This window comes from Nyctereutes procyonoides, unplaced genomic scaffold (assembly GCF_905146905.1).
Source record: "Nyctereutes procyonoides isolate TBG_1078 unplaced genomic scaffold, NYPRO_anot_genome, whole genome shotgun sequence".
Taxonomy (NCBI): domain Eukaryota; kingdom Metazoa; phylum Chordata; class Mammalia; order Carnivora; family Canidae; genus Nyctereutes; species Nyctereutes procyonoides.
Genome location: NW_026575052.1, coordinates 16711650 through 16730545, shown reverse-complemented (window position 1 = coordinate 16730545; position 18896 = coordinate 16711650). Strand labels below are relative to the sequence as shown.

Genomic DNA, 18896 nt, shown 5'->3' with positions numbered 1-18896 from the left:
CCCAGCCTGGGCTCTGAGCCCTGAACCCCATGCTCTGATCAGAACAAGGGCACCTCTGTAGGGGTGGGCAGAGCAGTATGAAGCCTGGGTTTTACTTTTGGCTTCTCTCTGCCACTCTCTGAACCTGTTTCCCCTTCTCCCAAGAGGGTGTTATAGACCAGATCAAGGGCTTCTAACTTTTTCTTTGTTGGGGGTGGTGAGGAGGGTTTGCTGTCAGGGATCCTTTCTAAACTCTTCCCAGAAATATATATGTATTTGGAACTTTGAGACAGTCTAGGGGGTCCTGGATCCTGAGAAGTTCATTCATAGAATGTCTCCAGGTGAGAACTCCTGTCCTGAACTAGAGGTGGCTGAGGGGCCCTCCGCCTAACGTTTGAAAGTGCCCTGGAGCAAGGGGCAAAGCTCTTGAAAGGGCCTTGGGAGGCAGAGGTGGGGGATCCTAAGCCTGGGAGCAGGCCCGCCTTTGGAGGTGTGGGTCCTGCCTGAGGATGCCATCGGGGTCGGCCTGTAAGCAGAGGCTGGCGCCCCGGGGTGGGATGGGGAAAGTCTATCTAGCCGGCAGCTGATCTTGCTGCCCGTCCTAGGTCCTGGGGGCGGGGGGGGGGGGCAGTAGGGAGTGTCTCAGGAGACCTTGGAAATCCGGGGCCTGGCCGCCTCCCACCAAGGCGGCGGGTGAAGTCCGACCACCGCCCAGACCCACCCGCCCACCCGCCCGAGGGGCTGGTGCCGCCCCCGCCCCGCTCCGCCCGCTGATGCCTCCTGCTAAAAACGGGCGTCCCGGGGGGAGTATGGGCTTTCAGGCCTCCCCCTCCACCCCGGCGGGTATTTAAGAGGCCGAGGCCGGCCGGGCGGGCCGACGCCATGCTCTTCACCGAGACTGCCCACTTCGTGGTGAATTTTCTTCTGTCCCGGTGAGGGGGCCCCGGGGAGGGCGCCGGCGGGACAAAGGGCCTCCAGCAGCGGGGGGAGGAGGCGCCGGCCGAGCGCCCCGACGCGGTCCTCCAGGCCCTCCGGTCCCCCGGCCCCCAGGGCCTCCGACGCAGGCCGGGCCCGCCCGCGGAGCTCGGGGTGACGGCTGCCGCGTCTCCCCCGCAGGCGGCCCCGGGCCCCGCCCCCACACCGCCTGGACCAGGAGCTGTGTTTCTGGGGCTGCCGCGGCCCGGCCCTGCCGGCGCCCGCCTCCCGCCGCAGCCTGGGCGACTACTGGCTGAGCCCGCAGCGCCGCCGCCCGCCGGGCGCCGCCTGGCGCTGGCCGACGCGCAACCTGCTGCTGCTGCCGGGGGCCACCGGGCTGGCAGACGTGCCCTCGGCGCGCTGGCCCAGCTGCTACGGCGCGCGCCCGCGCCTCACGTGAGCGCGCAGGGCGGGGCCCGGGGGCGGGGCCCGGGGCGGGGCGGGGCCTGAGGCGGAGGGCCGGTCAGGGGTTGGGTAGCCCGGGCCTGACGGGGCCTGGGAGCGGGAGCAGGGGGCGGAACCCGGCGGGGAGGGCGGGGCGCCGCTGAGAGCGGAGCGGAGGGGCGGGGCCAGGAGGAATGGGCGTCGCCGGGGGGGGCGGAGCCTTGCCCCCACCCTGTCGGCCCGACTTTACCCCCCTCCAGGTGGAAGCACCGATGGCAGAATATTAACTACCAATTCCTGGGCAAGAGGAAGAGGCATCTAGCTCCCCTGCGCCCGTGAGAGCCGGTGAGGGGCGGGGCCAAAGGAGGGTGCGGCCGGCGGGGCGGGGTTCCGGGGGCGGGGCCTGGCGGGGTGGGCGGGGCAGGGCGAGGCGCCAACGTCCGCGGAGCTTCCCCAGCCGCTGCCTCCCGGGCTCCAGGACCTGGAGGGTACGGGCGACTCTGCGGGATTACTCATCCCTTCCTTTCTCTGACCACCACACTTTTTACAAGATTGACAGATTTGACTATATTAAAATTTCTGTTCATCAGAAGGCACCTAAAAAAGTAAAATAGAGGGGTGCCGGCGAGCTCTGTCGGTAGAGTATGCAACTTTTGATCTCAGGGTCCTGAATTTGAGCCCCCCGTTGACCATAGAAATTACTTTAAAATAATAATAATAATAGGGCGCCTGGATGGGTCGGTGGGTGAAGCCTCTGCCTTCCGCTCAGGTGGTGCTGCGGGCGGCGTCCTGGGATGGAGCCCTGCATCAGGTTCCTTGCTTAGCCAGGAGCCTGCGTGTCCCTTGCCCCACCTGCCCCACCTGCCCCGCCTTGTGTTCTCTCTCTCTCTCTCCCACTATCTCTCACTCTCTCAAACAAATAAATCAAAATCTTAAAAATAAAAAATTATAATAAAGTATAATAGAGTTCCAAACAAGGCTCCTGCCTAGCAACCCAGCTGAATGACCTGAGAGAAAGGAAGCCCTGGTGGCCTTGAGGGCACAGTACTGACAGTCACCCTCTGTGCTTCTCTGAATGTCTGCCTCCGCCTCGGAGCATGGCTGTGTTTCTCTGGGTGTGCATCTATCTCTGATCTCTATGTCCGTTTATTTATTCAACAATTACTTATCAAGGATCAAGGGCCTGTTTTCGTTTATGCTAGGTTTATACTCTGAGTGATTGAGCTGACATTGAATTCTCTGCCCTCATGGGGCTTACATTCTGGTTAGAGAAACAATAAAAAGAAGGGATAAACAATGCCCTGGGTTTGAGAAGAACAAGGTAGGCCAGGCGCTGCTTTATATGGAGTGAGCAGGGAATCTGTCTTGTCTAGAACAATACCTGACTCATAATCGAGGCTCAGTAAATGTTGCATGAATGAATGGTTTGGTTAGGTCCTGTCTGAGGAGGGAACTCTCAATCAAGGCTTGAAGGATGAAGGGTCAGCCACTCCAGACCCTGGAAAGAGTGTTCTGAGTGGAGGGAACAGCACAGGACTAGTTGCCTCCAGCTGTCTGCCCTGTTGTATCCCTGTTGCCGGCTCTGTTTGTTGTCTCTGTGATCTTGGGAATCCTAAGGCAGGTTTAAACAGGGCCCCTCCAGGGTCTCCGGAAGTGAGGTCACTGCTGAGCTGATTCACCCCCTGGCCTGCTCTGGCCTAACTAGCCTGGCCCAGCCATTCCCTTGGAAGCCGACCCTCCCCCCAGCGGCCTCAGTCCCATGACCTCTGGCTCCTTCCCGGGCTAGCATCCTGTAGCCGGCAGGAAGGCCTTCATGCTCCCTAACCACAGTCCTTCCTCTCACTCTGCCTTGGAGGCAGAGGAGTCCTGCCTGGACAGAGAGGCCCAGGAAAGACCTGACAAGAGTGGGAGGCATAACCCCCCTGCCGCCCCCCACCCCCGCCCCGGGCTGTACCTGGGAGGGGCAGAGCAATCACTCATCTTCGAAGCTTCTGCTACATGTATTTTGTCATTCAGTCCTTCAGCGCCCATTTCATAGACAGAAACTCAGGCAGGCCCAGAGAAGAGGAGGGGGCAGAACTGGGACTCGAGCACAGGTCTCCTGACGAAATAGTAATAATCGTGACAACAGATATTTATTGCCCATTTACTCTCTGCCGGGTACTGTGCTAAAATTTTGCGTGCATTTTCTTTTTAAAGATTTTTTAAAATTTTTATTTATTCATGAGAGACACAGAGAGAGAGAGAGGCAGACACACGCAGAGGGAGAAGCAGGCTCCACCCAAGGAGCCCGATGTGGGACTCGATCCCAGGACTCCAGGATTACTCCCTAGGCTGAAGGCAGCGCTAAACCACTGAGCCACCCAGGGATTCCCTGCATTTTCTTTTTTAAGATTTATCATAAACCGGGGATCCCTGGGCGGCTCAGCGGTTTAGTGCCTGCCTTCGGCCCAGGGTGTGATGTTGGAGTCTTGGGATCGAGTCCCACGTCAGGCTCCCTGCATGGAACCTGCTTCTCCCTCTGCCTGTGTCTCTGCCTCTCTCTCTCTCTCTCTCTCTCTCTCTCTCTTTCTCATGAATAAATAAATAAAATCTTAAAAAAAAAGATGTATCATAAACCTACTCAAGGTGGCTACCACAGTTATTTCTTTTCCCCTCAGAGGACACTGAGGCTCAGAGCCATTATGCAACTTGCCCAGGGACACCTAGCTAGTTGGTGGCAGAGCTGCGTGTGACCCCAGGCAGTGCTGGATGCCCAGTGACACACCTGCCGCCTCAGGGTTCCAGGGGATGTCATGGAGTTCTGTTTTCCAGGGATTTCAGGAGCTGGGCTTCAGGTTCATCACATGACGTCCCGAGGCTGACTCGTGCCAAGACAGGACGAGCAGGAAAATGTCCTGGGAGCCCTGCAAAATCCTGTATCCCTCTCTGTGGGTGAAGATTCTCTACCTTTGCTCTCCTCCCTGGGATCTCCATGTTTCTGCCCCTTTACTGCCCAAATAAAGCAGTTTTCACCTCTCTGGCTCTCTCTACTTTGGGGGTGATCCTTTCAATTCTCCCCATTCACACCCGCTGAGATAGACTGAACCCGCAGGGCTGGGGGTCGGTGGCATCTTCTGCTGTCACTCCTGACCCTTCCACTGCCCTCATCGAGCCCTTTCAATGGGAGAGAATGGATGAACCAGACCTGGCTCCTGTTCTCCAGACTCTCACAGTATCACAGCAGGAGAAAAACAGAGACATGCCAGTTCAGTAAAGTGCCACATCAGGGTGACATTAGTTTTTGGGGGGCACAGTGAGTCCTCTGGTGGGCCAGGAAAGACTTCAGGAGGGGTTCCTTGAGCTAAATCTTAATGGTTACGCAGTCACTGGGTAGGCACATAGAGGGAATAGCACTCCAGGCCGACTGGGCAGCAGTCATTTACGGGCAGAAATGGTCATCCTGCCGAGGGAATCGTGAGACTGGCAGTCAAGGGCCTCTGCCTGAAGTGAGGCTAACTGAGCCTGGCGCTTCAAAGACCTTGACTGCTAAAACAAGGAGTTGGATGCTCTCCAGGAGGAGATGGGGAACCATGGACAGGCTTAAAGTAAGGGGGAGACATGGTCCCTTCATGGCAACTCCAGGCCTAGAGCCCTCCCCAGGTTCTCAGGGACCATGCTGGTGGGCAATGAGTAGCCTCTGGTGGTCAACCAAGTCCAAGGCCTCAGGGCACCTGTTCTATGCTCCCCCTTACACACTCTGCCAGCGTCTACCTGGGACTGAGACCAGGAGTGGATCCTGTCCAAGCCTCCCTGCAAAGGTCTGACAGAGGGTGCTGATGGCTGGAGGATGGAGTCTTTGGGCTCTTACCTTAACTCATCCACTCAGTGGTCAACAGCAGCCCCCTTCTGCATCCCATGAGACCCACGTATGGTCCATCCCATGCCCTTTATGGGGGACTCAGTCACACAAACAGGTAACGACAAGGCAGTCCCACTCCAGCTCCCCACAGGAGCAGACTCCTAGAACCATCTCCCTTCCACCTCCAGCCCCTTGCCCTCCACCCTCACCTTGTCCCAGCCATTATCACTTTCTCCCCCCGCCCCCCCGACACTATTGCTTTCATCTGGACGAGTCTCTCTGGTTTTCTCACCAACAGCTCTGTCCCTTCTAGTCCACCAGGGCTTGTTTTCCTGTTTTGTATGTCCTTGTGGGTCATCCAGGATAATCTCCAAGGGTAGCCGGAATTCTGGAGAGATCTAGGCTAGGGACAGAGACTTCAGTCATCAGCATATAAACTTTCTCACACACACACACACACACACACACGTACAGAGAGAGAAATAGAGTGAGATCTTCCTCTCCAGCACAGATTGCTCTCTAGACCCATTGATCCTAATGGCATCCCAAAGTCACCTCACCTCAACCTGTCCCAAACTGACTTCTCCGTCTCCACATGTGCCCACCTCTCCTCCTCTAAGGCTTCTGTGTGTGGCCTGGTGCCTCCATCTACCCATTCGCTAGGCTGGACCCTCAGCACCATCCCCTGTCCTCCCTCCTGACGCACTCCCTCCCTTAGTCCCTGGTCCTTCCCTGAGTCCTGCCCCTTCTGCCCCCTGCACACTGTCCATACCTCTCTCCCTCCGCCCTCCTCCACCTTCCAGCAGCATTTGACATGGTATATCACTCATTCCCATTGGAAACCGTTGCTTCCCTCGGCCTTCAGGGCCCCCTGCTCCTGGACTGCTCCCTTTCCCAATGACCATCGGCTGGGTGCCCCTGCTAGCTCTGCTCCCAGAGTCTTAATGTTGGTGAGCCCCGCCTGGAGCTGTCTTCTTGAGTCACTCCTTTTCTGGTGAATCCCATCCAGTCCCATTCCAATTTGGGACACCCCAAACTCTTAAGTCCAGGCTCACAGACTCATTAACTGCAAACCTGCTATCTCCATGGGGCTCTGATGGGCATCTCAAGCATTAACTCCAAAGCTATGCATGTAAGCCTCAGCCCTAAGAACAGGCCCCAGCTCGGGAAATGCTGGTGTTGGCTGCTGCTCTGGACCTTTAGTTCAGGACCCCATAATGTCTAGCTTGGGTGATTGCATCAACCCAGTGTTTCCCTTCTACCTGGCAGGGAGGGACAGTCCAGGCAGAGGGACTGCCTGTATAACGGCAGAAAAGAGAGCAAGGTTATAGCATGGTGGACAGTCCAGAGTGTGCCATGGGTGCCAGATGGCCAAGACCTTCGATGTAGGGTGCAGACATCCCGAGGGCAGTAGGAAGCCACAGCAAGGTCTAAAGCCAAGGGGACATGGTTTGTTTTTTTTTTTTTTTTAATTTATTCATGAGAGACAGAGAGAGAGAGAGAGAGACAGAGGCAGAGACAGAGGCAGAGGCAGAGGCAGAGGGAGAAGCAGGCTCCATGCAGGGAGCCCGACGTGGGATTCGATCCCGGGTCTCCAAGATCATGCCCTGGGTCTAAGGCGGCGCTAAACTGCCAAGCCACCCCGGCTGCCCAAGGGGACGTGTTTGATTTGACATTCCTTTCACTCCTTTGTGCCTTTCTTGGCACATTTACTCCATCAGCTAGTAAATATTCATTGAGCACCCTCTATTGGAAAGTGACCCCAAGGCAGAGGAGAGCAGCTGGAAGCGCTGGACGTGGGGCAGACAGACAAGTGTGAAGGCGGCTGTGCTGCGGGCCTTGGGCACAGGTGAGAAGGGCTGCAGTTGTGGACGTGGAGGAGAGGGGATGATGAGCTGAGCTGGGAGGGTGGGGAGCAGATTCCTGGCTTGGGCAACAGAGTAGTGGGAACCTTATGCTCAGAGATATAGAGTATGTGATGGGGAGAGCCTCCCTTCCTCCTGCAAACCTGGAAGTTCTCAGGAGAGGTTTGATCTGGGGTTTTTGTTTTGTTTTGTTTTGTTTTGTTTTTGTTTGATCTAGGTTTTAAGAAAAGAGTAGAAATTCAACAAATAGAGAAGTGGAGAGAGGCATTCTAGGCAGAGGGAAGAGTACGTTCAAAAGCCCTGAGGTCACACACACTCAACACTCTGAGGCACTGATAAGCCAGTAGAGTTGAGGTTCTGGGAGCCAGAGAAAAATCAGGAAAATGAGGCTGGGAGCTTGGTCCCTGTGAGGTACGCCCTGGAGCGCTAGGGGGGAGGGGTGTGGGCAGGGGTGTCACCAGGATATCAGGGGCCTCTGTGCAGGTGGGAGGGAAGGAGAGTTTGAGAAGGGGTTAGGAGGGGACAGACAGATGAAGTGTATAGGAGGCAAGCTTCCTAGCATGTCTTTCTAGGAATAGTCACTAAGAGGAGGTCCCAGTGGGACACTCGGGGGTTGCAAGAGACGGAGGGAATCCTTAGGGTTCTGGGAAGATGCAGATTCCTTTATCATGGAAGGAATTGATTGAGTCAAATAAATTTCCCTCTGAATAATTCAGCATCCTTAGAGCAGCCTGGTCAGTCCTTCTACCACCTGTCCCCGAAGAGTGTTGATAGAAGGGACACTGGGTTGTCTCAGGGAGCTCCTGCCCCCCTGCCTCCTCTCCCCAGGTCAAGAAGAGAATGGGCACACCGTTGAGTGCCAAGTTGGCACCACGTTCTTGCGCAGCATTTCACTCAGTCATACCAGTGAGTGTTGCTGGATGCTCCCGTGTGCTCTGAGCCTCAGGTGGTGGATTTAAGGGCTTCACTTGCTGGCATTAGCTCATTTACCTCACAATTACCCCAGACCTGGCTATGATCATTCCCACTTTACAGATGAGGACACTGAGGCTCCGAGAGGCCCTACAGCCACACAGCGAGGACACGATACTTCATGACTACGATTGCCTCAACACAGAAATACCTCGCCGCACCCTTGCTGCTGCCTCAAGCGGTACCCAGTGTCCTCATTTTACGGGGTGTGCATTGGGAGGCCCAGCGAGGGGAGGGACTTGTCCGGGGTCCCAAAGCTGCAAGGTGGGTCCAGATCATTTGAGGGAGAGGCTGAATGGGAGGAGTGAGGGATCTGAATAGCTTGGAGAGGATGAGGTGGGCCTGGGGAGTGGACCAAGACAGGGTTTCAGTTTCCCTTTTAAAGGGACTTTCCCGGGGGGGGGGGGGGGGGGATTTTGGTTGGAAAGTTGTAAGCAATCCACATTCCACCGGTTTGGCTGCGTCTTCCACTGTGGCACCCAGGATCCGAACAGAAACTGAAAGTTTGGAAGCGGGGAGGGAAGGGGGAAGGGAGAGGCTCAAGCCACCAGTGTGGAACGGGTTGAGTTTCTGGTGACCTCATCGAGCCTAGGGAAGATAGGCAGGTGAGCCGATGACACATCTCTTGGTTATTGGGGAAATCGAGCCCCAGAGAGACAGCTCTGTTAGTGACTGGGCCTTGGCCAGGTTACACAACCACTCCACCCCACCCCCACATACATGCGTTTGCGCGCGCGCGCGCGCACACACACACACACACACACACACACATGTTCACTCAGAGACCAAGGGAAGAGGGAGAAAAGGAAGAAATAAGAGCACTGAGCAGCCTCAAATCTTAAAAGGGAACCTATGGAATCCCTGTGCCTGTGATTTGGTGACCAGTTGGATGGTGGGTCCTATGAAGAGCCCTAAGGTGCCCCAGTATCCAGGCCCAGGTTCAAGGCCCATGATTGGCAGGGAGGCTATGGCCCTGGGTGCTGCTGACAACCAAACCAGAACCCCTGCGTACCCAGGATCCCAGGGAGTCGAGGGCCTGGGGTCCTGAGCCCGTGGCCCCCGGGGCCTCTCCCTGCTGACACCCTGCGTGCTGCTCATAACTGGGAGCATCTGAACCCTTTGGGAATGCCTCTGGCCAAACTCTGGCCATACTCTTCTGCTCCTCAGAGATCCTGAAAACCACTTTCTGCTGGTGCTGCCCTCCTCTGCTGCTGGCTCGCAGAAACACCCCGCCTCACGGGGCTCAGGGCTCATTCCCTCCTCTGTGAATGGGAAGGAACGAGGGGACATATTTCACCAGCTCACGAGGTAAGGTACAGAAAGCAGTTGGCACAGGGCTTGGCATTCAACCGTGTGCAAGTAAGCAATGCTAGGAACTGTGATTATTGTTTTTGGTGGTCATTCCCGCCTCTTCAAAACTCTCCCAGGTGGTCAAGGATCTCCATGATTCTGTACTCTGGGGTCCCCTCCTGTGCCTCCCCTCTGGCTCCCTCCCAGACTCCTTCCCTGGAGCCCTGTACTGCTGCCTGCCTCTCCAACGGTAGGGCTCCTCACTGGCCTGGTGCTTCCTGGGTGACCTCATGCACCGCTCAGCAACACTTATCTTTATCTAGCATCATCCAGAGGCCCAGATTTCCTGGGGTCAGTTCTGACTTAAAACCTACTGTCTGTTGTCCCTATAAGGTCACTAGCCAGACTTTGGGCCCTGGCCTGTGGCTCAGGAAACATGATCTGATGGCATGTCTATGCACTGCCTCCTGGATGGGCTCCCCAGTGTTCCCTGGGCACCTCAGACTCAGCAAGGCTCAATTCAGCAAGCACCCCCTCCCACCAAGTTCTCTTTCCCTCTGTTTTCCTGTCTCGAAAGGATCCACTTGACCAGCTGTCACCCATAACAGAGATGCAGGTGACAACATTGTCACTTCGTCTCCCTACTCCCTCCCAACCGTGCAGCCAGCTGGTCCTGGAGTCCTAGGGATCTTATTTCCAAACCCTGCTCCAGGTTAGGCCTGTCCCTCCACCCCTGCCCTCACACAAACACATGTCTGTTCCCATTTTGTACTGCTCTAAACTCCATCCCCGGCCCATGCATATGGCCCTCCTTCATGCAGCCTGCAGGCCCCTTGGCAGGTCCTGGTGTGGCTCTTCTTCTCCCCTTAAGGCACTGCCAGGCTCTTTCCCTAGATGGGAAACCCCTGAGGGCAGGGGCCCTGCATGACTCACAGCTGGTGCTCCACCACTAGTGAGCAGGAGGAGGAATACTCTAGTCTTTGTGAGTATGAATCATGGAGCCCAGCCTGTCACTCACCAGCAAACAGGCCCAAGAAGAAAGGACTAGCTCACCGTTACAGAGCAGGGGGAGACAAAACTAAGGTCTCTAGGTCCAGCTGATGCTCCCCAGGAGGAGATGGGGTGGGGGCGACAGGAGCTAAAATCTGGGCGGTGCCACACCAGCACTACTGAGGTCTCCTTGGGATCCAGCCATTCTCTGATGTCTCTTCCCTGTTCCAGGTGCTAGTCCTCTGCTGGGGGTCCCCCTGCTAGGAAGGCCTGGCCCCCATCTGACTAGTTCTTGCCCATTCATACCTCACCTGGCATCTAATCTGATCCCCACCACAGGGCCCAGTCGGAGACCTCAAAGTGCACCCAACCCTCCTTTATGGGGTCATGTTCTTCTCTGCCTGCCTCCCACCTTCAGCCCCACCCTGTGGCTCTCCTGAGGTCCTGGGCTTCCTGCCAAGGAAACTCATTCCCTTCCATCCAGGAAAGCTAGAGGCATCTCAGGCCAGAGCCAGGGGCTGAGGCTTCACCTGAGAACGGGGACAGCTACAGGCCGGTCAAAATATGGGGTTCTAGTCTCTCCAGCTGCTTCCTTCCCGTGTCCATTCCTGAGTTATCCTGTCCTTCCCATCCTCCTTTCCCTGCTGCTCCATACCTCATAGGTTCTGACCATCACAGCATCAGAACCCACGGGTGCACACACAGTTGCCTACGGGGACACTCACACCAAACACCAAATAGCTAATTTATCATACATGCTCATCGAGATTGTCTCCCACAGCCGCACACACTCATGGTTATATGCCCAGTCACACAGAGACACAGTCACCAATACACAATCTCAAGGACAGACAGGCACACACCTAGAAAATCTCAGAGACACCAAGAGTCAGCAAGCCTCTCTCGCCCTGAACACACACAAAGATACAGACTCACACAAGCACAAACGTGCACACCTGGTCACACACACACACACACACACACACACAGAGTCACAAAGTCTCTCACACACAGACAGATACAGAGCAATACACAGTCCCACACAGAGGGAAACAGACACACACAGTTGCACACAGGCCCCTGGAGACCATGGAACAATGGGTGCATTGTCTGCGCTGGCAGCAGCTGGGGAGGAAGGAGCCACAGTGTGGACGGAGGAGGCCGTGGGGGCTGCTGTACCACCCCCCTCACTCTCACAGCATCCGAAGCCTCTTCCCTCTTCCAGAAGCCAGATTCTGGGGGACCTGGATTTCCTGAGGGCCTGAGCTCCCAGACGAACCTTCCCCAGCCTCCAGGAACACCTGGTGGGAGAGGCAGAGCTCCCTGTGGCCCAGGCTCCCCCAGGGGCTCTGGGAACTCAGGGTCCTTGAGTTCAGATGTTCCTCTCTCCTCCAGAGATTTGCCTGTCAACCCACAGTGCAGAGCCTGGAAATCCAGGGCCTTGGGATCTGCTCTTAACCTCTGACCCCGAGCCCTCCAGGAGTCACACACTCTCCATCTGAGCCCTGCCAGCCGGTGCGGGCAGCGCCTGGCAGCATTGTGGGTTCCCTATTGTGGTCGAGACAGAGATGCAGGTCACGGAGCCCATCGCTCAGTGGCAGTGGGTGAAGGCTCTGTTCTGTCAGTGAGCAGCAGTGGGGCGTGGTGCCCCTCCTATCCCAGAGCTGGTTCTTTGTACCTCCCACTCTGACCTGGCAGTCCCCGATGTCAAAGGAGAATTTTTCCAGGGGCTACCTCAGAGCCCCCACCTCAATTGAGCAGGTCTTTCCGAACCATTTCTCACCTCAGTTACTGGCATCTGCTGTGTGCCCTTGGATATGTCTGTTTCCCTTTCTGAACTTCAGTGTCCCAGTCTGGAAAATGAGAGGAGGGGTTAATGAAGCTGAGAGCCTTCTGGAGCCTCAGAGTAAGGGGGGAGTGGGTGCTGAGTGTCAGTGCCAGCTCAGCCCTCCTCCACTCCTCTGTGGTCCGATCTGTGGGGAGTTCCTGATTTCTCAGGCCCTGGGGTGTCTCCACACCTCACAGCCTCAGGCCTCCCAGGAGGCCTTACCCGTAGGAGGGAAGGAAGGAGGGAGGGAGGTGCTGAGCTGTCCAGGACATAGCCTTGCTTTTGCAACACTTTCCTTCCTCCAGCCCCTATCCCCTTCCTCCTGGAGGCTGAGGGCAACCGGACACGCACATCCGGGGCCAGTCAGGACTCTGGAGTTTCCACAGGCCTGTCCACACAAGGGGAAGGGGAAGGGGAAGAGGCAGAGGCAGGGGACCGGAGCTGGAGGGTCTCCAGCCACCAGCTCCTGGTCCCTGCGTCCAGGCTCCCCTCCACTCAGGCTGGGCAGGAAGGCTGCGCTGGGTAGCCTTGGGGGTTGTCCTCAACAGGCTGTCCCAGGAGCCTCGGTGAGGTCTCATCCCTCTACTGGAATGTTTGAGGTTTTGTTGAATTCCCTCCTGGATTTCCTCTGCCTTAATGTGGGGGAGCAGATGTAGGGGGAGAGCATCTGACAAGTCAGACAGGTTATGTCAACGTCTCTGAGCCTCAGACTCTTCAGCTGTCACAGGGGATGGAAATGCCCTTGTAGATCGCAGGACCGCCCCGAGGGGGGCTGAGGGCCGGGGAGCAGGAGGGTGAGCTTGTCAGTGGGGGTTTGGTGTGACCCGCTGCCAGGGGATTGGGAGGAGAGCTGGGGGCCGGGCCTCACCAGCCTGACCAGAGTGCCTCCGCGGCGGGCCGGACCCCCCAGGCTGACCCGGGCAGGCAGGCGGGGACGTGGGTGGGACCCGTGACGGTGTCCAGGCCTGAGGGGGCGCAGATCCCGGCGCGGGGCCCAGCGGCTTCTATGACCACATTCTCCGGAGCGTAACTCTGGACCAGCCCTCTGACGAGTCTGGGCATGTGAGCCCTTCCAGGAGTTCTAGGGGGAGACTGACAGGGGCTGTCAGTGCAGGACCGAGGCGTCCGGGGCCACTCCAGGTGCGGGGGCGTCCACCCTGGGGGGGTGGGCGGTGAGAGGAGGGAACGATTGCTCTCCCTTTCCTCTGGGAGCACGTCCTCTACCCAGCTCGCTTAACGACCCGCCTCCCCCCTTCCGCGTTGGCCCCCACCCGCCCCGGATAGGAGAGCGGGCTGGGGGTATCAGACCGCCAGCGTCGCCCACTGCGCAAGTGGGGCCCGGGACCTGAGCCCGCCTCCGCTCCTCGATTGGGCGCTCATTTAAATGTCCGGCCCCGCCCCGAGCTGGGGCGCATATATAAGGCGGCTCGGCGGGCGGCGGGCGGCATTCTGGCGCGGAGCGGAGCGGTGGCGGGCGTAGCTAGCGGGTCGGGCGCCGAGAGGGGGTGCAGCTCGGTTCCCCCCATACCCCTCCCCCTCAGGCGCGAGCCCCACCCCTCCGCCGGCCAGGCCGACCCGGCCGAACTATCCCCTGCGGCGCGAGCCCGGGGCCGCCCCGGGCGCCCCCCAGCAGACCCCCCCCATCATGGGCAGCCAGAGCTCCAAGGCTCCCCGGGGCGACGTGACCGCCGAGGAGGCAGCAGGCGCTTCCCCTGCTAAGGCCAACGGACAGGTGGGTGCGCTCGGCACGGCCCGACCTGGCCCCCTCCTCCCGCACCTCGCCCCCTCTGGGGCCCTGGGCCGGGGCCGCGCGCTTTGTCCGGCCCGGGACACGCGGCGCCCCCTCCCCCGCCCGGTCCCTTTGTTCTCGGCGCCGCAGCCCCCGCGGGCGAAGCGAGGGGAGGGGCGGGGAGGGGGCGCCGGCCTGGCCCCGCCGCCTTCTTTGTTTGCGGTCCCGGCCCCCGGCGCTGCCCCCCGGCCGCCCCGAGTGCCGCGCGGGGAACAAAGGCGCTGGCGGGCCGCGCCAAGGGGGCGCCCAGGGGCCGCGGGGCGGGTGCCCGGGGGGGGGGAGGGCACTCCTCCCGCAGACCCGACCTCGGTGGCTCACAGCCCTTTTTTTAGTGGGGAGTCGAGATGTGGGGAGAGCCCGAGGTGGGTGGGGGGCCCGTTTACACAAAGCGGGAGGCTGGGAAAATGGGCCGTCCAGGTGCGGAGAAGAGCGCCCCGGGGCGGCTTCCCGCCCGATGTCGGCTTGCAGGGCTCGCCCGCCCGCCGGGAATCGGCGGCCGCGAGCGGGTCTGCGCCGAATGGAGAGCGCGCCCCGGGGGAGGTGGGTGGGGGGCCACGGGACCCCAGCGCCTCCTGCCGGCCGTGGCTTCTGCGCGGTCGGCCCCCGCGCGCTCGTGAGGGCAGGAGGGAGATGTTTGACGGGATCCTGGTGGGGGTGAGGCCACAAGCAGCCTCCCGGGTTGCAGAAGAGTCGGGATCCTATTGCCTGGAAGGGGTCAGGGGCGGGTGGGGGGAGGAGGGGTAGAGCCCCGGGCCTCATTGCTGTCTCCTCTGCCCTGCAGGAGAATGGCCACGTGAAAAGCAATGGAGACTTATCCCCCAAGGGTGAAGGGGAGTCGCCCCCCGTGAACGGAACAGAGGAGGCAGCCGGGGCCACTGGCGATGCCATCGAGCCAGCACCCCCTAGCCAGGGCGCTGAGGTCAAGGGGGATGCCCCCGCCAAGGAGACCCCCAAGAAGAAGAAGAAATTCTCTTTCAAGAAGCCTTTCAAATTGAGTGGTCTGTCCTTCAAGAGAAATCGGAAGGAGGGTGGGGGTGATTCCTCTGCCTCCTCACCCACAGAGGAAGAGCAGGAGCAGGGCGAGATCGGTGCCTGCAGCGAGGAAGGCACAGCCCAGGAAGGGAAGGCTGCCGCCACCCCTGAGAGCCAGGAGCCCCAGGCCAAGGGGGCAGAGGCTAGTGCTGCCTCCAAGGGAGACACAGAAGAAGAGGCAGGGCCCCAGGCTGCAGAGCCGTCCACTCCCTCGGGGCCGGAGAGTGGCCCTACACCTGCCGCCGAGCAGAATGAGTAGCTGGGTGGGGGCAGGTGGGTGATCTCTAAGCTGCAAAAACTGTGCTGTCCTTGTGAGGTCACTCCCTGGACCTGGTGCCCTGGCTGCCTTCCTGTGCCCAGAAAGGAAGGGGCTGTTGCCCCCTCCCAGCCACGTTCCCTCTCCTTTTCCCTCCTGTGGATTCTCCCATCATCCATCTGGCCTTCCTCTTAAGGCCAGCTGAAGATGGTCCCTTGCAGTTTCCCGAGTTAGGTTAGTGATGTGAAATATGCTCCTGCCCCTGGCCCTACCTCTCCTGCCCCTACCCCTGCAGAAGGCAATTGCTGGTTTTCTTCCCCAGTTCTTTTCCAAGTAGGTTTTGTTTACTCCCCAAATCCCTGAGCCAGATGTGGGGTGCCTACACTCCCAAACCCGAGTGTCCAGCCTTCCCCTCTGTTGAGTTTTTAGTCTCTTGTGCTGTGCCTAGTGGCACCTGGGCTGGGGAGGACACTGCCCCTGTCTAGGTTTTTATAAATGTCTTACTCAAGTTCAAACCTCCAGCTTGTGAATCGACTGTGTCTCTTTTTTGACTTGGTAAGCAAGTATTAGGCTTTGGGGTGGGGGGGAGGTCTGTAATGTGAAACAACTTCTTGTTGTCTTTTTTTTCCCCCTCCCATTGTTGTAAATAACTTTTAATGGCCAAACCCCAGATTTGTACTTTTTTTTTTTTTCTAACTGCTAAAACCATTCTCTTCCACCTGGTTTTACTGTAACATTTGGAAAAGGAATAAATGTCGTCCCTTTAGTAGTGCTTTTTAATGAGTGGTCTTCTGGGGGTAGGGTGAGAAGATCGGTTAACCTCAACCCTTGTGGGAGGGATTAGGGTGAAGGTTAAGTTTGTGGGGTTGTTGCCTTGTTCATGGAGTTGCCCAGATTCTCCTGGACACCAGAGGGCAGGGAAGTGGAGTTGAAATCAACCCAGGGATACTGCCAGGAGATAAGCTCAGGAGGATGTAGAAATGTACCATTTTATTACAAAGATTCTCACGAAAATTAAAATAGTATCTCAAAAAAGGATACTTATCAATCTCCACCTGCAGAACTGGGCAAGGATAGAGGGCAGGCAGTGAGTTTCTTGGCTCACATGGGGCCAGTGGGAAGGTATGATAAGAGAACCAATCTAAAAATGGCTGATGTTACCTTAAGGAGCCTGATTGGGGGGGGGGGTCCCAGAAGACCCAGCCACTCCTAGAATGCTCAATGAGGGCAGCTTTCCAAAGCTACTAAGCAGGCACTTGGCATTTCTGGATTTTGTCCTGTGGCTGCCTAAAAGCATGCCTTCCAGAACCGGTACCCTTTATGGTTCAAAATTAAGAACTGGGGAAGGATGGGTGGCGAGGCAGCCACTAGAAAAGCTCACTCATAATGTGTGCCCTAGGCTCAGGGCCCTGGTTCCTGTCTAGTCCCTGGGGATATTTATATTTAATATATTTTTATATAAATACACAGAGAAGTAGAAAATATAAAATCTGAGGGGTTGTGGGAGAAAGGTGGGGAACTTGGCAGGAAACCAGAACTGGAGAGGTCTGCTCAGGCCAACTTGACCTCCTCCTTGACCCTGTGGAGAGAGCAGAGACTGGCATGAGATAAGTGCCCCAGAGGCCTTGAGGCAAAAATACGGGGACAATGACTTCTATAGGACCCCAGCTGCCCAGGTGACTGCCGAGGGCTGGGGCTTCCTAGCTCTGCCTAGAACTGCAGAGACGGACAGACTGGTCCCTGAAAGAGGTCTTTGTAAGCTGCACCAGCTGTCCCTGCGCCTCCCTCGGCAGGGCGGACAAAGGGGCTGGTGCTCCAATGCCAGGGAGATGGCCGACAGCTCCTTCCTCACCCTTTGGCTTCTTGCTTCTCCTCCTTGGTTTTCTCCTCTTCTGTGACTTCTAGAACATAAGAGTGCAGGGATGGCCAAGGCTCCCCTCCAGAAAGACCCATGGAATCTTCACTTAGGCTGAAACCCCTTCCCCAACACAGCTCACTGGACATACAAAAGAGAAAAGCCCATCCCAGGCCCTCCCCTTGAGCCCTGCAGAGAACAAACAGGTTGGACCGGTTTCCCAGCCTGCTAGTGCCTGAACCCCGTGGGCGGGGGCAGCCCCCTGGGAACCTGGGGTAAAGCGCTGGGAAAGGGGCTTGGGTGGTGTGTGAGAGCCACACTCCTGACCATGGGGAGACCAGGCATGTCTCTGGCTCTGGAGCCCGGCAGGGCTCAACCGGCCAGTACAGATAACAAATTGAATTTCATTCCTTTGTGGGTCCTGCCGTTTCTGGGGGTGGAGGCAGAACCCCAACAGAAGGCAGGGCCTGAGTCAGCTCCCTCCTAGAGCCCTACATACATTCATCCTCCTCTGGGGCCTGGGGCTCAAGACCCAAGACTGGGCATGACCCATACCCACCTTTCTTCTCTTCTGGGTCTTTCTCTTTTTCGTCCTCAGTTTTGACTCTCTTGGCTTTTTTGAAGTTGGAAGAGTTCTTACGACCACCTTCTCCCTCCTCATCAGAGTCCGAGAACTCTTCCTCACAGGCAATTCGTTTGTCAGATGAACAGACTGGGAGGCAATGGGAAATGTAAGTGAGACAGCAGGAGATCAGCTTTACCTCAAGGTCTGTGCCCAGTGCTTCCCTGTATGTCCTCCAAGAGACACCAAGGGAAGGGGTGACTAAGAGGGGAAGGAAACTCAGACTCCCTAAATTGTCCCAAGAACTAGAACATGGGTTTCTCAACAGATGAGTAGCTTAGGAGGAACATGGAACCAAGAACAGGGGTGAGAAGCCAGAGCTACCTACTGAACGGGAAGGTACCGCCCCCGGATCTGGGTCTTACTAGAGATGCGCTTGTCAGGGTCTTCTTCGTCCTCGTCGCCACTCTCCTCTGGAATGGCATCCTCAGGAATCACCTGCATTTGGACCCCAGGTGCGTGGGGCAGCATTCTCAGGTTCTCAAACAGTCGCTGTCTATGGCCAATGGTAGAGAGGGTGGCTGGGCTCTGGTTAGGGACAAACCAGAGCCTGGAATGTTCAATCAGGGGGTGCATGGGGATATACTCACTTGATTTTCTCCAGGTATTCATTGGTATTCTGGTTGGTCATATTGGAAGGACTGATGTGAAGTTTGAAATCTGGTCCAAAGTATTCAAAGTAGTCATTGTACGGAAGCTCTAATTGGGGCAGGAGATAGGGGTCAAGAGACCTGGCTGCCACAGGACCCCAAGAAAAAAGCATTTGTAGGTTTATCTGGACCTGTCAGCCCAACCATCTAACACAGAAGAATGCCTCTGAGATGGTGAGACTTGGGTACTTAGTGGGGTTTCAATCTTTTTAATGCTGTTCTCCAGTGTCACCCTCCAACATACACACAATGAGAAGAGGCACAAGCCCAATTTGGAAAAATTTAGGCAATGCCCATTGGGAGCATTTCCTCACTGACTATCCCAGATCCCCTACAGAGTAGAAATTCCAAAGCTATAAATAACCACTGATAATTCTGTCTAGACCAGAAGCAGGAGGGAGAGAGGACAGGGTCAAGAAAGGACTCAGGAAAAACTGGTGGTCTGACTATCACAAGAGGATAGGCAGGAGAATTAATTGATGACTAGCATCAGAAGAGGGGAGGCCACACAGCTAGTGGGAAAGGGCTTGTGAACTTGAGGAAACACAAGCTTCAACTGTGCCCAGCC

General features: G+C 57.2%; 3 protein-coding genes across 4 annotated transcripts in view; 2 read left to right on the top strand and 1 right to left on the bottom strand.

The window, feature by feature from the left end:
* The first annotated feature begins 788 nt into the window (after positions 1-788).
* Positions 789-4356, top strand: LOC129513862 (uncharacterized). Of its 2 annotated transcripts, none has more exons than XR_008665313.1 (4): positions 789-891; positions 1096-1350; positions 1599-1683; positions 4153-4356. XR_008665313.1 is itself a non-coding variant. In XM_055332247.1 (4 exons), the coding sequence occupies exons 1-3, from the start codon at positions 862-864 to the stop codon at positions 1675-1677; spliced, it is 384 nt and encodes a 127-aa protein (XP_055188222.1). In that variant the 5' UTR covers positions 789-861; the 3' UTR covers positions 1678-1683; positions 4153-4356. The 2 variants fall into 2 exon arrangements, 1 of the variants encoding a protein (XP_055188222.1); XM_055332247.1 differs by having other exon boundaries at positions 789-911.
* Positions 4357-13567: 9211 nt separating this feature from the next.
* MARCKSL1 (MARCKS like 1) lies at positions 13568-15967 on the top strand. The gene is made up of 2 exons (XM_055331977.1): positions 13568-13856; positions 14695-15967. The coding sequence occupies exons 1-2, from the start codon at positions 13770-13772 to the stop codon at positions 15202-15204; spliced, it is 597 nt and encodes a 198-aa protein (XP_055187952.1). The 5' UTR covers positions 13568-13769; the 3' UTR covers positions 15205-15967.
* Positions 15968-16174: 207 nt separating this feature from the next.
* HDAC1 (histone deacetylase 1) overlaps positions 16175-18896 on the bottom strand; it is a 33420-nt gene continuing 30698 nt past the window's right edge. Inside the window, exons 10-14 of the mRNA XM_055331975.1 lie at positions 18269-18377; positions 18044-18174; positions 17616-17768; positions 17054-17102; positions 16175-16780 (exon numbers count right to left, since the gene is read on the bottom strand). Of these exons, the coding sequence (XP_055187950.1) occupies positions 16753-16780; positions 17054-17102; positions 17616-17768; positions 18044-18174; positions 18269-18377 (470 nt within the window). The 3' untranslated portion in view covers positions 16175-16752. The remainder of the gene's footprint in view (positions 16781-17053; positions 17103-17615; positions 17769-18043; positions 18175-18268; positions 18378-18896) is intronic.